The sequence below is a fragment of the Aspergillus uvarum genome (genome assembly GCF_003184745.1).
Source record: "Aspergillus uvarum CBS 121591 unplaced genomic scaffold BO82scaffold_133, whole genome shotgun sequence".
In the NCBI taxonomy this organism is placed as follows: domain Eukaryota; kingdom Fungi; phylum Ascomycota; class Eurotiomycetes; order Eurotiales; family Aspergillaceae; genus Aspergillus; species Aspergillus uvarum.
This window is the reverse complement of record NW_020291430.1, coordinates 1,196-15,081: the sequence shown is the minus strand read 5'-3', so window position 1 is coordinate 15,081 and position 13,886 is coordinate 1,196. Positions and strand designations below refer to the sequence as shown.

The window sequence follows — 13,886 nt, the reverse complement described above, 5'->3', positions numbered from 1 at the left end:
GAGGAGGAGGAGGAGGAGGAGGAGGAGGAGGAGGGGGTAGTGGTTACATTGCTGCGTGGTGGGTGGATAGATGGGGGATTGTCTCCTACTGCTACCTATTTACTTTGAATGTACATGAAGTGGTGTTGATGGGGCAGTAAACAGATTAATGAATATCATGAGATTGTAAACCTAGTATAATGAGGTTGATCTGGTACATCGGAAAATACGTTAAGCTGAGTGGACCGGATAAGAATGCCGACGGATGACAGGCGGAAGAGATTCCGGTTTGTCTGTCTGTCTGTTTGTTTGTCTGTCTGTCTGTCTGTCTGCGGGGTTGCTTTTTCCGCAGATAAACGGATTAAGTTGGAGATTGAGTTGACAGCAGACTGAAACTGATCTATACTACCACATAGCACGGAGACGTACTTGCTCTTGTACCTATTAGGTAGTAAATAGTAGTACTGCTACTGCTCCTCCCTCCTGGTTGCCGTGCGGGGAATGGAAGCCAATCCCAAAACAATCAATTCAACCCAGCTTATCGCCTGCCTCTTCACCGATACGAGGTTCCATCATCATCTCCTCATTGTCTCAGATTCCTTGCCCTGCTTCTCCCCTCTCTTCCCTTCTCTCTTCACTTCCCACCCACTCCCCTGAATGTATCCATCCGTATACTTCCTTCCACATATTCGCTCATCATGAACCTCCGTCGAGTAACCTCGCACAATTTCCATACCTTTCGACACCACTATGTGTCGGAGATCTCCGGCTCTCTGGGCGATCTGGGCACCTTCTTGCCCATCGCCATCGCCCTCGCCGTCAATGGCACTGTCTCTCTATCGAGCACCCTGATCTTCTCCGGTCTGTTTAACATTCTAACAGGCCTCTTCTTCGGGATTCCGTTACCCGTGCAGCCCATGAAAGCCATCGCGGCCGTGGCCATTGCTCGAACCTTCACCAACGGAGCCATCGCCGCCGCCGGTATCTTTGTCGGGGCTTGCGTCTTCCTCTTCAGTATAACCGGCCTCCTGAACTGGTTCGCCAACGCTATCCCCATTCCCGTCATCAAAGGCATCCAAGTTGGCGCCGGTCTGTCCTTGATCATCGCGTCCGGGGGTTCGATTCTCTCGTCCCTCGGATGGCTGTACCCGTCCTGGGCCGACAACCGCATCTGGGCCGTGGCCGCCTTCCTGTTCTTGATCATCACCAACGTGTACCGCCACGTGCCCTACGCCCTGCTCGTCTTCATTCTAGGGCTCTCGTTTGCCGTCATCGGCAGTGCGCTGGCCTCCGACCTCCCGTCCCTCGTCTTCTGGCACCCCTCCACCGTCATCCCATCCGCCCACGAATGGCGCATCGGCGCGCTAGACGCGGGAGTCGGTCAGATCCCCCTGACGACCTTGAACTCCGTCGTCGCCGTCGTCCACTTGGCTGGGGACCTCCTCCCAACCCTGGAGACCCCCTCCATCACCTCCGTCGGCCTCAGCGTGGCAGGCATGAACCTCATCGGATGCTGGTTCGGCGCGATGCCCGTCTGCCACGGCTCCGGCGGTCTGGCGGCCCAGTACCGCTTTGGCGCCCGGTCCGGCGCCAGCGTCATCATCCTGGGGGCTCTCAAGCTGATCATCGGCGTGTTTTTTGGTGAATCCCTCGTCGGCCTGCTGAAGCGCTTCCCCACCGCCCTGCTCGGCGTGATGGTCATCGCCGCCGGCCTGGAGCTGGTCAGCGTGGGCGAGTCGCTGAACACTACCGGGGCGCGGGACATCCGCAAGGCCAGCCACGGGTTCGCCGGCGACGGCGCGCAGGAGATTGGCCCGATGCTGAGCGACTGGGAGCGCAAGCGCCGGTGGACCGTCATGATGGTCACCGTGGGGTTGTTGGTGGGGTTCAAGAACGATGCCGTCGGCTTCGTGGCCGGGATGCTCTGCCATTGGGGGTATGAGTTGCCCACGCTGTTTGAGCGGGTGCGCGAACGGTGGAATCAGAGACGGATACAGTTGGAGTGATTGAGCCGACACAATTTGGTTTGATTCTCCGGTGTTGGACGACGATCTTCTTTCTGGCAGTCGATTGTCTTGATGGTTGTATAGTTGACCTCAATGTATATATGCTTTTCGGGGGCATTTTGGACATTTTTCTTTTTGCTCTGGCTGAGAACACGAGAGAGATGAGATATGAGCTTATGTTTTGGAATTCTTGATTTACGCATGGGCTTGCGATGGTATGTATTTACGAGATTTGGCTTTGCCCTGCGGCTACTTGTCGGAACAGAAGATCCAGGCTGAAATATGGCCTGGGGTCAAGGTGGTTGCAGTCTCAACTTCATGTCACATGTCACGATCCTGGACAGCAAGACTTTGGGCTGTGGATACACAACCCAACTCTTCTATATACCGAAATCAAGAGATGGGATCAGGTCGCTACCGAATTTACTGAAATGTGAACAGGCTTTGCCAGGCATGCAACACGTAACCTGTGCGACGTTAACCTCCTAATTGTGGACGGTCTATATGCTCATACCAAACATAAAACCGGTTCAGGCGTCGTTGCTACTTTGAGTGCCTATAAAGAAGTTACACTACACAGACAAGTCGCTAACAGCATGAATCTCAAGATCTTTTCTCAATCCGGCTATACCTAGCATACAAAACCGCAACTTTTCCCTACTTTTTGTGTACTTCTACCGAAATCCCTACTCTCTCTCTCTTTCTCTCTCTCTCTCGCTAATATACACAAAACCGCAGCCCCCGCTTACATACGCTTGAGGACATCATCCAGAACCTGCTGGGTCGTAGCCTTGCCGCCCATATCGGGGGAGAGGAACTTGCCCTCATCGAGGTTCGCATCGACGGCGGCGTAGATCTTGGCGGCGGCGGCCTCCTCGCCGAGGAACTCGAGCATCAGGGCGACACTGCGGAGGGTGGCGATGGGGTTGGCGATGCCGCGGCCCTCGATGTCGGGGGCGCTGCCGTGGCAGGGCTCGCCGATGGCGAAGCCATCACCGACGTTGGCGCTGGGCACCAGCCCCAGACTGCCGACGAGGGCGGCGGCGCCGTCGGACAGGATGTCGCCGTACAGGTTGGGCGCGACGATGACGTCGTAGTACTCGGGCTGGCGGAAGAGCTTGTAGACCATGGAGTCGACGATCTGCTCCTCAACCTCGACGCTGCCGGCAAACTGGTCGGCGGCCAGGGCGCGCCGCGCCGTCTCGCGGAACAGCCCGTCCGTCTGCGAGAGCACGTTGGACTTGTGCGTGATCGTCACCATGGGGCTGGTGCGGGCGGTCGTCGACAGCCCGGGGGGGCCAGCGGTGCGGATCTTCTGGCGCCGCAGGGCGATCTCGCCGGCGATGCTGGCGATGCGGAAACTCGCCCGCTCGGAGATCCGCTTGATCGCTTCGGCCACCTTGCCCTCCGCCGTGTCGCGCGTCGTCTCCTCCTTCACGTACAGGTCCTCCGTGTTCTCCCGCACAATCACCAGGTCGATCGGCTTGCCGTTGTGGCTGCCCCCCGCCGTCGTCTTGACCGGCCGCACGTTGGCGTACAGGTCCAGCTTCTTGCGGAGCGCGACGATCGGTGAGCTGTAGCCGGCGACCTTTGTGCTGGGGGAGCTGTGTGCGTTTGATGAGTTGGTTAGTAGGAGGGGGTGGTAGGTGGGATTCAGGGGAGGGAGGGTTACCTGACGGCTCCGAACAGAGCACCATCACACTCCTTCTTCAGGGTCTCGACCGTCTTGTCTGGCAGAGCGGTACCGGTCCGCTTGAAAGTGTCGAATCCCGCATCCAGATCGACGAAGCTGAAGTTCAGGTTCAGCGAGGAGGGAAGAGCCTCCAGAACGCGGCGACCGGCCTGTTGGAGGACTTGTGGTCAGTTTTTGGACTTCTGGTGTCGTGGTTTGGATAAGGAAAGGAATTCAAGGTCATCGTCTCCTGGGAAAGTGACTCACCGGGATGACCTCCCGTCCGATACCATCTCCGGGGATGAGACCTGTATAGTTGACAGGGGATGTCAATTGAGCCTCCTTGAGTTATATTCAGTCACAGAAGAAGAGAATCGTACCAATGCGAAGAGTTCTAGCAGCAGCAGCCATGGTGAAATTGTGGATTTTTTTTAGTAGGTGGTTGTGCAAGGAATCAAGGAGAGTTTAAGTGTGACTCGAGCTCATTATAAACGGCCGATAGAGAAACCGCCGCAATCGGAGGATCGGCGGGCCCCGGTTTTGGGGGGGGAGGGCGGAAGGGGACCGGGTGTGGGTGGGTGACTGGCAGGTTCCCACCGCTTCGGCCACCGCCCCAACTGGCAGCAACTACGCAACCCCGTAACGAGAATCCATTCTGCACTAGGTATACAGAGGGGGGAAATCTATCTGAAAAAAACTGTTCAAAAGTATACCGCCTTTGACTTTGGGGGCAGAATAGGCTCCTCACCGCGTAAACCGCCGCTCCAAATGGCAGAAACTAAGAAACCTCGCAACCTCGCAACCTCGCGGCGGGATCTCACAGGTATACAGCGGGAAAAAAGCGGCCGAGGAAACTGTTCGATCTGTTACCGCCTGCCGAATCTGGATGACACATGACTGGCAGAAAAAGCGAGCCGGTGATGATGACATTCAACTCACGTGAGCTGCTGCCGATGGCCCACAACGGGTTCGCACTCCTGGTGTCAATGACTCTCCGTATTCCACACACTTGCACTTCTCTCGGGCCTTTGAAAGCCACCTGCCAATGCGAAACTACTACGGTTGTCCAGAACGCTCACCGGACACGGTTCCAGGGCCAGACGCACTACGGGGTACAACAAGGACAACCGACGTCTGTTTGGCGATCTATACAGCGCCGTACTCCACTCTCACCAGCTCGTCCACTCTCCCTTTCGCCGAGAGAGTGAGAAGGCGTTCCTCGCCCTCCCTCCATTCTCGTTGGGGTGTGTCACTTACCCTTGAGGGATTCGGCCTTCTTTCCGAAGGGAAAAAAAGAAAAAAGGGCCGCTTTCGCCGCCGCGGCTTTTCTTTGTCAGGATGGTGTACGATTGGGAAGGAAAGCGGGAAATCTGCTTTCAGATGTATATTAAGGACAAGAAGGCGCTCGAGGAGATCATGGAATATATGAAGAATGTCTATCAATTTGCCCCGAGGTGAGTGAGTTTCGTGGAGTCTGTGTATCGTCGACATTGGACCCCTTGATTTTCCAAACCCTCGAGTCCTCCCCCCGCGCCGATCCGCTGTCTCGCTCTATCCTCGTTTTTGTCTCACTGACAGCCAATTGTTTCTCGCCCAGTAAACGAGCGTTCCAGACCCAATTCAAGCGGTGGGGGTTCCCGTCCAAACAGAATCCAGCACACAAGAATGTCGAACTCGTGGCGCGCGTCAAGCAGCTCTGGGAGCGGAATACCAGCCAACGAGACATGCTGCGCATGCTCAATGAGGAAGGGTTCGAGATCAAGGAGCGCGAGCTGATGCGGGTGCGCGCCAAGAACCGTTGGCTGCTTCGCGTCCCCAACGGCATGAAGTCGCAGTCGAGGATGATGCAGACGCCCCTGCCGCAATTACCGGAGGATGAAGGTCTCCTGGCGCTGCAGCAGGAGGTGTATAAGTCTGGGTTGGCATATGAAGAGCCCGAGGAGCCTCTTGTCCCCGCTGCCCCTGTTGCTGGCACAACCACCACCACCACCACCGTCGCCACCGCCGACGACGCGTCAATTTCGCCGACCGACTCTCCAGCCTTGTCGGCCGAGGCTCTGGCCAAGCGCAAAGAGCGAATGGACAAGTTGAAGGCAGAGAGTGCGGAGCGGTGGGCGAATCGCAAACGGCGGCGGCGCACGCGCGGATGGGCAGGCATGCCAGCGGATCCACCAGGGCCGCCCCGATTTCCCTCGGAGACGACGATTGACGAGAGCAAGAAATACCTGAACCTGGATAATGTGATGTATCGGCAGATTCGGGACCAGTTTCAACAGATCTGTGAGGAAGCAGGCTTCATCAAGAAGACGGTGGCTGGACCCGAGCGATGGCAGGAGGCGAAGAACAAGTTAATCCAGGAGTCGTATCACCTCCAGCAGGTGTTTCACGATCAGAATCAGCTGGACGTGAAGTCGTTGGCGCTGGATGTCGTCTGTACTGATGTGACGAAGCGGATGCGTACGCTGGAGCGCCGGATGACCATTGCCGAGGCGAAAAATGCTTTGGGCATCAACCCGGAGGAGAGTCGTCAGATCCGGAATGCATTCTACAATACCCTCAAGGCGGATCATTTCACCAGCAAGCTGGAAGCGGGCGACGAACATTGGAAGGAATTGAAGGAACAGTGGATCCAGAATTCGGAGCTCCTCCGACGCATCCTCGCCCCCGGCGCTGTGGATCCCGAGCATGCGACCAAGCTCAAGGCCCTCGAGGTCCTTTGTCGCGATGTCATGAAACGACTCCGCGACGACCAAACGAAGCGACATCCCGCCCGGAAGTCGTCGGTCACGCACTCTCATGTGCCCAGCCCGGATCTGGAGAGCCCCCCAGTCAGCGTCGGTGCAACCCTCGGCAGTGGCATCGCGAATGGCATCAGCACCCTGGCTTCACAGGCCCTGGCCAGTGCATCGGTGTCGAACAGCGATCTAGGCGACATGCAGATTGACCCGTCTCTGTTGCAAGCTGCCAACGACCCGTCCTTTGCCACCGCTGCTCATGCTGACTCGGGCAATGCCTTTAGCTATGTGGATCCGATGCTGGGGTCGTCCCTCTTGCACGTGCCCGTCTATCTCCGCATCCACCCCCAGAGCCCACTGCATGGAGACGCTAAGACCTGGGTGGATAAGTTGACCGCCAGGTCGGTGACGGAGCTCCAGCAATTGGTAGCGGCGAGATATCCTGACGCGGTCATCACGAAGATCGAGGGTACTGATCGCGACGAGAAAGGCAACGAGATCTCGTTTGTCATCGACGAGGAGCACGAGCTGGACGCCTATCTAACTCATGTCCATGGGAGAAAAGCGACGTTTGTCTTTTCCTTGGACCAAATTTGACATTTTGCACCACCGGGCCATGCCACCGGGTTGGCTCTCTGCAGTGCTCCTACTGATACCCATAGTTTGCCTGTCTTGTAAACATCCTGTTAGAAATCAATGCGCAAGTTATGCTTACCATATCAGTTCAATTAAACCATTCAAGTGTAGTTGTGTGAATCACAGTTGTTGTCCGGACGAGGGAAGAGCGCTACATAGTTGACAGTGGAGCCAATGGCGAGCCCTTGCGGGGTGGAAGAAACCATCCAACTTCAAGCACCTTCTTCCTGACTCCTTGGTGGCCGTGAGAACAGGTCTTACGGTTAAGATTATCTTTTGCGGCGGTGTCTAGCGTTACCTTGCACTGGCCTTGCTATATCTTCCTTTGTGAATTTTGGTGGTCGGCTTTTGGTCGTATTCGTATCTATTTTCCTGCCTCCAGCTTTCGGAAATGACGCAGTGGTGGCTAGCCCACGATGGCTCAGCAGACAAGGCAGCAGTGGGAGCTGAGCCATCGCTGCGATGTGCGGGTTGATCTTCGCTACTCCGTCATCGGGCCAAGACCCTGTGGGTGTGGTCTGAAGAAGGAGAATTACTGTGCATGAGTATCTATTCCGTACTTTTCCTTTGGTTCAGATACGGTCGCTGAATACATGTCACTACTGACCTGTGCTGACATGCTGCGTCAAGAATAGAAAGCCCGCGACTAAAATGTCATGTCTCACCCCTTACTTTCTCGTCGGCGGCACATGGCCTCATGCTTGTGTGTTGTGACACGGACCGATCGGGGGTTGGCAATATTGGCAAAGCTGGGCAAAAAAGCTTGGGACCCGACCGCATACCAGAGGCAACAGGGGCAGGAAAGTGTAAAACAGAGTCAAAGACAAAATGACTGAAGAACTGGTTACAATTCCCACAACCATGACCCGGACGGAAAAAGCCTGGATTGAGTCGACCCTGGATCCAAGACAGAACAATCTTGTCGCACCATTCATCATCATCATCCACCATCCACCATCCACGGGCACACTGGGCTGTCCCCAATTTGTTCCAAGAATAACCGGACGATTCTCAATGATCATTGCACGAGCAAAGCTGACGTGGTCCGCCCGATTGTCCCTCTTTCCCCCCCATGGCTGGCCATTGGCTTGCTAGTAATCTCCTTTTTCCCTTTCCCTTTCCAAGTTGAGAAAATGAGTAACAATCAATAAATAATCAAATAACAAAATCTGGAACCTGAGACGGGTTGGCGGCTAGCAGTCTAGTGCAGCAGTGCTGGGTCTCCCTCCCCCCCTCTCTCTGCCTCCCCCCCCCGGCCCCATTTTCTGCTGCTTCTGCTGCAGTCCCTATGCTTGCTTGCTACTGGCAACTCAACTAACTCACTGCTGCCGCTGCGGCCAAACGCCATCATCTTTCTTTCACTCTCACTCTTTCCCTGTCCCGTTTCCAATCTCAATTCTAACTTACTCTTCTCTCTCCGACCTTTTTCCTTCTTTCCCTTCCCCTTCCGATCGTTTCGCCTATCTGGCTCCCATCCCCGCTGGTCAACCGTGACCTTCCTTCGTTTTATTCTGTCTTCGCCCTTTTCTGAACCCTCTGCCGCTCGTTTTCACCCCCATTGCCTTCCTAAGTCGCCGCCTCCCACCATGCGCTTCCTCCATGGTGCTCTCCATGGAGGGCTGCTTCTCAATGCCGCTCTCTTCGGTCATGTCACTCATGCCATTGATCTTGATATCAGTAGTGAATGTATGCTCTCCGCTCTCTGGTTCTACCGCAATTACCAACTTGCCAACCTCTACCCATACCAGCCGGAGATATACTGTGGCTTGCTCGGATAAGCTGTCATACAGAACGCTGATCATCATCTGTTACCACAGCATCCATAAAGGCTGCGGCAAGCCAAACGGCATACGGGTCAATGACCTGGTACCACGGCAATGAGACCGGCCAAATTCCCGGTGCATTCCCCTCGAAGTGGTGGGAAGGTAGTGCGCTGTTTATGAGTTTGCTTCTCTACTATTACTATACCGGAGACAGCACCTACAACGATGAAGTTAGCAAAGGTATGCAATGGCAAGCAGGTGACTGCGACTACATGCCGAGCAACTACAGTAGTTATCTGGTATGTAATCCGGGTTTGCGTGGCATCGGACTTTCGGACGGAATCTCACATACGACATCTGTGTAGGGTAACGACGACCAAATGTTTTGGGGCCTCGCAGCGATGACCGCGGCTGAGATTGACTTCGCCGATTCGACCGACGGATATTCCTGGCTCGCTCTTGCTCAGGGCGTATACAACACCCAAGTCGCACGCTGGGACTCCTCGAACTGTGGAGGCGGACTGCGCTGGCAGATCTGGCCGTACGAGGCTGGGTACGATATGAAGAACTCAATCTCGAACGGAGGCCTGTTCCAGCTGGCTGCCCGTCTCGCCCGTTACACCAACAACGATACGTACGCCGACTGGGCCGAGAAGATCTTCGATTGGTCGGCATCCGTTCCTCTGTTGAATAACGAAACCTGGAACGTGGCGGATTCAACCGACATCGATAACGGCTGCACAACGCAGGGCAACAACCAATGGTCTTACAATTATGGAACATATCTGATGGGTGCCGCATACATGTACAACTATGTAAGAACGACTCTCGACCGACCTTGGGGGTTGCGTGGACGCTAACAGGAGACAAAATCGCAGACGGGCAAGGCCAAGTGGAAGACCGCCGTGGATGGTCTTTTGAACGTCACCCTGACCACATTCTTCCCGTCCAAGTACGGCGGCAACATCATGTCCGAGGAACTCTGTGAACCCTTAGAGGTTTGCAACGACAACGAAATCCTCTTCAAGGGCCTGCTGAGCGGGTGGCTCGGATTTGTGGCTCTTGTGGTCCCCTCGACATATGACGAGATCTTGCCGAAGCTGCAGGGCTCCGCTGTGGCCGCGGCCGCGTCCTGCAACGGAATGAGCAACAACACGTGTGGTGTACGGTGGTACCCGAAGTCGTGGGATGGATGGAACGGCATGGAGGAAGAAATCGCCGTCACCAATGTCCTTTCATCTGCTCTCATTACGACGAAGAAGTCCGGCCCGGTTACCTCCACCACTGGCGGTAACAGTTCTAGCGACCCGAATGCCGGTAAAGGAGATACCACCGGCGATAAGACCTCGACGCGGAAGATCACCGCCGGTGACAAGGCCGGTGCATCTATCTTGACGATTGTTTTTGTTGGGGCGTGGGGTGGCATGATCGCTTGGATGCTCCTCGGAGGCTAGGCCACGGCAATGACGGCTTGATCTCGCATCTATATACCACACAGTGGTCCTTATATACCATTTTCCACATACTGTGGGTATCTTTTTTTAAAGGGACATCTTTCCTCTTTTTTTGTTATGATTTTTTTAGTTCATACTCCCGGTGGTTTCAAAGTGGTCGGGTACATATTGTGTTGCTGAAGGCGCAGTGTATCTAAAGGTCTTGTATGATTTGTCTCTGGATGCTTCGCTCGTCAAGGATATGACTGTATATATAGAAGATAATCAAGATTTAGCAGGTATATTTGAGGCAATCCAGCGGTGTCTGTCCTTCTGCCCATCGGTCATTTTGCCACTGCGGAAAAGCAGTCCCCTGAAGAGAGTGAAGTGAGGGGGGGGGGATTCCAGTCAATACGAGGGCAGGCTGACATAATTCATCTGACACTCCGCAGGAACGCTGCGGAGAGTGGGGCTGACATAATCGACGGTGAGTGGTCAGAAGACTGGGGCGAGTGACTATGGCTGTGGAATGGAACCTGAACCTTAAAGGCAAGGCTTAGACTGTCTGTCCAGTCCGGCTGCCAGCGGGCGCCAGGCCTCTCTTGCCTCTCTCTCTTTCATGCACCTCTCTCTCTCTCTCTCTCTCTCTCTTGTCTTCTTACTTCTCTCTGGACAATCATTCTATCCCCTATTGTTTCTATTGTGGTCCATTTCCCCCACGACGGCGTCATATATCCTGCATCTTCTGCATTCCTGCACCAGTCTCCCTTCTCTTAAATGAGAAAGGGTCTCATTGCGGCTGGGATCCGATCTAGATTGCACCGAGCCTTAGGCCCTTAGCTTCTTCCCTCCGCCGTTCGCCCCCCCACTTAGATACGTCGCTTTCCCTCAGAACCCTGCTTTCTATCTATCACTCCATCACTCCTCCGATTGTTCACACTAGCATCAATTCACTAGAACAATGCTCGGCGAAGGTCCAGAGGACACTTCTCGGCCGTATCTGCCGCCGTCGCTCGAAGATGAAGAGGCTCGTTCGGTCGATCCCGACGCTTCCGATCTGCCTCAGGACGAGGAAGCGGCGCTCCGATATCTGCCCGTCTGGCTACGGGAATCATCCAAATCATTTCGCTGGGGCTGGGTACCATTGCCGCTGCGGAAAGTCGGTCGAGCCACCGCTGAATGGGTTCGGGGTCCCAATCCCCCGCGATCACTGCTCCTGAGGCCCCTGTTCCCACAGATCCAGGAGCTGCCGGTCCGTTATTTGGAGCGCTTCTTCCCCAAGCGCAAACAGAAAATCGCGCTGTTGCTGCTACTGTATGTCGCCTGGTTCCTGCCGTGGAGTCTGGTGCTATGGCACTCCCGGCAGGCCGGGTATATCGAGGGCTATGGGCGTCCGCAGACACTGTCCTGCCGGACAAGCTTCTGGTAAGTTGAGAGGCGCTAAAGCGGTGTGGTAGATCGAGCTAACCTAGATCCCAGGGCGCACGGGAATGAATGTGGTCTGAACGGAAACGACTGTCGCCCGTTCTCCGAGTCAACAATCGCCTTCCGCTGTCCTGCCAACTGTCACGACGCCAAGTTGTTGGAGCCTCATATGGTTGGCAACGAGACTTACAGTTATCGGGGGCTAGTCGTGGGAGGACCGGAGCCCGGCTCGGATGAGCCCGGTGTCTACCGGGCAGATAGCTATGTCTGTCAGGCGGCCATCCATGCTGGTGTTATCACTAACACGGTGGGTGGCTGTGGTGTGGTGAAGTTGGAAGGTGCTGCGCACTCGTTCCCACCGTCGAAGCAGAATGGGATTCGTTCGGTCGGATTTCCATCTACCTTCCCCAAGTCATTCAGCTTCGTGGAACTGTCTTCGTCGCAGGCGACATGCCCTCAAGATCCTCGCTGGCCGCTACTTGGCATCACCATTGGTGTGCTGGGCGTACTTTGGATCTTTAGCACCTCCTCGCCGGTGCTTTTCTTCAGCACCTTCTTCATGCTGTTCTGCCAAGTGGGCCTGGTCTCAGATCCGCCTTCTTTCACCCAGTTTGCCGACCTGCTCTCGAGTCTGCTGTCACGACTGCTGCCGGCCTCCTTCGTGGCTTACGTCCTATATAAATACTGCGCTCGGCCGCTGTTGGATCCGCTGTCGGAGCCTGTCTATCAGATTACCAAGACGCTGCTTTACTTGCCACCTGCGTTTATCGGCGGTCTGAACAACTACACCTTTGCGAGACTGATTCCCTTGGAGCGACTAACACCCCACGACATCCAGAAACAGCCCGGAGCCAAAGTAGCACTGGCGCTTGTCATTCCCACGGTCATCTGTATTGTTCTCACTCAAGCTTGGCAAATTCGCATGGGTGGTTTGATGCCTCGCTACCTCAAGATCTATTGTACAATGGGTCTTATCCTTCTGATCTTGCTTCCTCTGCCGGGTCTCCGGTTGCGCATCCACCACTACATTCTCGCCATCCTACTTATGCCTGGCACGGCCCTCCCAACTCGACCATCTCTGATTTATCAGGGCTTGCTCTTGGGTCTTTTCATCAACGGCGTTGCCCGGTGGGGGTTTGCGTCGATCATTGAAACACCCGCGGCTTTGGGCGAGCAAGCCCCGGGTCCTGGTGGAGCGCACGGGTGGTGGGGCGGCACCTACCCCAACGTCACCGACTCCTCCGTGACGATTTCGCTGCCAGGCTTGGACTCCCACGAAACCCACCACGGCAACGGCAACATTACCTTTAGTCTCTGGGAGCGGCAACGTATGAATAAATTGGGTGTGGATGGGATTTCTGTTTTGGTGAACGACGTCGAGCGCTGGCGCGGATACCTTGACGAAGACAAGCGCGGAGAATTTATCTGGCATAGACATGGACATAACGGGCTTGAACTATTCCACCGGCCGACAATCGAGAGTGATGCGATGGATATGGAGGTCCTCCGTGCGGACGAAGATTCACAACCCGAGGATCTCTTCTTCCGCTTTGCTTTCCTCAAGGGAGCGGAAGCTGGCAAGTACGGAGGGGCTGGTGTCTGGCTGAAAGATGGACGATGGATGTCACCGCCAGCTCCAAAGTCTTAGACTTGGTGTAATGTTGCATGGTCGATTTTAGAGAGGGTGTTGACGGAGTATAAATCTGTGTTTATGATTAAAAATCGCTCCCGCCTGACCAGGCTCGGTGTTTGTGCATGCTGTGATAGTAGAACGTATATAGAAATGCAAGAATCTATGAGGAGTACATGAGCTTAAATATATCTTGAACTATAATATGACTGGTAGTGAGTACTTTAGCACGTTGTACACTGGGTTAATTTATCGGTGTGAACAAGGAAATCCCAGACCGTTTCCTCAAGCCATCATGTGACCCGAGCGGAGGTGGTTTGTGGTGTTTGCATTGTTTGACGTGAACGGTGGAGCGCGGAGAAGAGAGAGTTCACTAAATCACTGGAAAGTAAAGTAGACCAGCTTAAACTACCGGCAGTTGTTGGCCCGGTCCTCCGTTCACTCCATGGGCGGTCTCTCTCTTTTGCCCCCCTGGACAACGCTTACGCTCCATTGACTGCATCTCCAATCCAGAGAATATCACACAGCAATCGCATACTCGAATTCAATTCCAACGATACGCGGGCAGGCCGCCCCGCCTGCCACTCCTCTTGCTCAACCCACCCTA

General features: G+C 55.0%; 5 protein-coding genes across 5 annotated transcripts; 4 read left to right on the top strand and 1 right to left on the bottom strand.

Annotated features, from left to right (window-relative positions):
• Nucleotides 1–395: 395 nt before the first annotated feature.
• Nucleotides 396–2,091, top strand: BO82DRAFT_33111 (putative sulfate/molybdate transporter). Its single transcript, XM_025633127.1, has one exon. It carries the CDS (start codon nt 678–680, stop codon nt 1,983–1,985), a length of 1,308 nt encoding a protein of 435 aa, XP_025485577.1. The 5' UTR covers nt 396–677; the 3' UTR covers nt 1,986–2,091.
• Nucleotides 2,092–2,583: 492 nt separating this feature from the next.
• On the bottom strand, nt 2,584–4,078 carry lysB (homoisocitrate dehydrogenase lysB). The gene is made up of 4 exons (XM_025638357.1): nt 4,038–4,078; nt 3,925–3,965; nt 3,658–3,827; nt 2,584–3,589 (listed from the first exon to the last, which is right to left on the bottom strand). Exons 1-4 carry the CDS (start codon nt 4,066–4,068, stop codon nt 2,731–2,733), a joined length of 1,101 nt encoding a protein of 366 aa, XP_025485576.1. The 5' UTR covers nt 4,069–4,078; the 3' UTR covers nt 2,584–2,730.
• A 909-nt stretch (nt 4,079–4,987) lies between these two features.
• On the top strand, nt 4,988–7,094 carry BO82DRAFT_360080 (uncharacterized protein). Its single transcript, XM_025636745.1, has one exon. The coding sequence runs from the start codon at nt 5,382–5,384 to the stop codon at nt 6,987–6,989; it is 1,608 nt and encodes a 535-aa protein (XP_025485575.1). The 5' UTR covers nt 4,988–5,381; the 3' UTR covers nt 6,990–7,094.
• Nucleotides 7,095–8,314: 1,220 nt separating this feature from the next.
• On the top strand, nt 8,315–10,654 carry BO82DRAFT_360077 (glycoside hydrolase family 76 protein). Its single transcript, XM_025636744.1, has 4 exons — nt 8,315–8,714; nt 8,846–9,090; nt 9,157–9,606; nt 9,670–10,654. The coding sequence occupies exons 1-4, from the start codon at nt 8,615–8,617 to the stop codon at nt 10,243–10,245; spliced, it is 1,371 nt and encodes a 456-aa protein (XP_025485574.1). The 5' UTR covers nt 8,315–8,614; the 3' UTR covers nt 10,246–10,654.
• Nucleotides 10,655–10,811: 157 nt separating this feature from the next.
• BO82DRAFT_360076 (LCCL domain-containing protein) lies at nt 10,812–13,462 on the top strand. Its single transcript, XM_025636743.1, has 2 exons — nt 10,812–11,649; nt 11,704–13,462. Exons 1-2 carry the CDS (start codon nt 11,186–11,188, stop codon nt 13,295–13,297), a joined length of 2,058 nt encoding a protein of 685 aa, XP_025485573.1. The 5' UTR covers nt 10,812–11,185; the 3' UTR covers nt 13,298–13,462.
• The last annotated feature ends 424 nt before the right edge of the window (nt 13,463–13,886 follow it).

Coding starts and splice junctions, on each gene's coding strand:
- BO82DRAFT_360076 (XM_025636743.1), top strand. CDS start 11,186: ATGCTCGGCGAAGGTCCAGAGGACACTTCTCGGCCGTATCTGCCGCCG. Junction 11,650..11,703: donor TCCTGCCGGACAAGCTTCTG/GTAAGTTGAGAG, acceptor CCTAGATCCCAG/GGCGCACGGGAATGAATGTG.
- BO82DRAFT_360080 (XM_025636745.1), top strand. CDS start 5,382: ATGCTGCGCATGCTCAATGAGGAAGGGTTCGAGATCAAGGAGCGCGAG.
- BO82DRAFT_360077 (XM_025636744.1), top strand. CDS start 8,615: ATGCGCTTCCTCCATGGTGCTCTCCATGGAGGGCTGCTTCTCAATGCC. Junction 8,715..8,845: donor TCTTGATATCAGTAGTGAAT/GTATGCTCTCCG, acceptor CTGTTACCACAG/CATCCATAAAGGCTGCGGCA. Junction 9,091..9,156: donor GCAACTACAGTAGTTATCTG/GTATGTAATCCG, acceptor ACATCTGTGTAG/GGTAACGACGACCAAATGTT.
- BO82DRAFT_33111 (XM_025633127.1), top strand. CDS start 678: ATGAACCTCCGTCGAGTAACCTCGCACAATTTCCATACCTTTCGACAC.
- lysB (XM_025638357.1), bottom strand. CDS start 4,068: ATGGCTGCTGCTGCTAGAACTCTTCGCATTG. Junction 3,828..3,924: donor TCGGACGGGAGGTCATCCCG/GTGAGTCACTTT, acceptor GTCCTCCAACAG/GCCGGTCGCCGCGTTCTGGA. Junction 3,590..3,657: donor GCTCTGTTCGGAGCCGTCAG/GTAACCCTCCCT, acceptor AAACGCACACAG/CTCCCCCAGCACAAAGGTCG.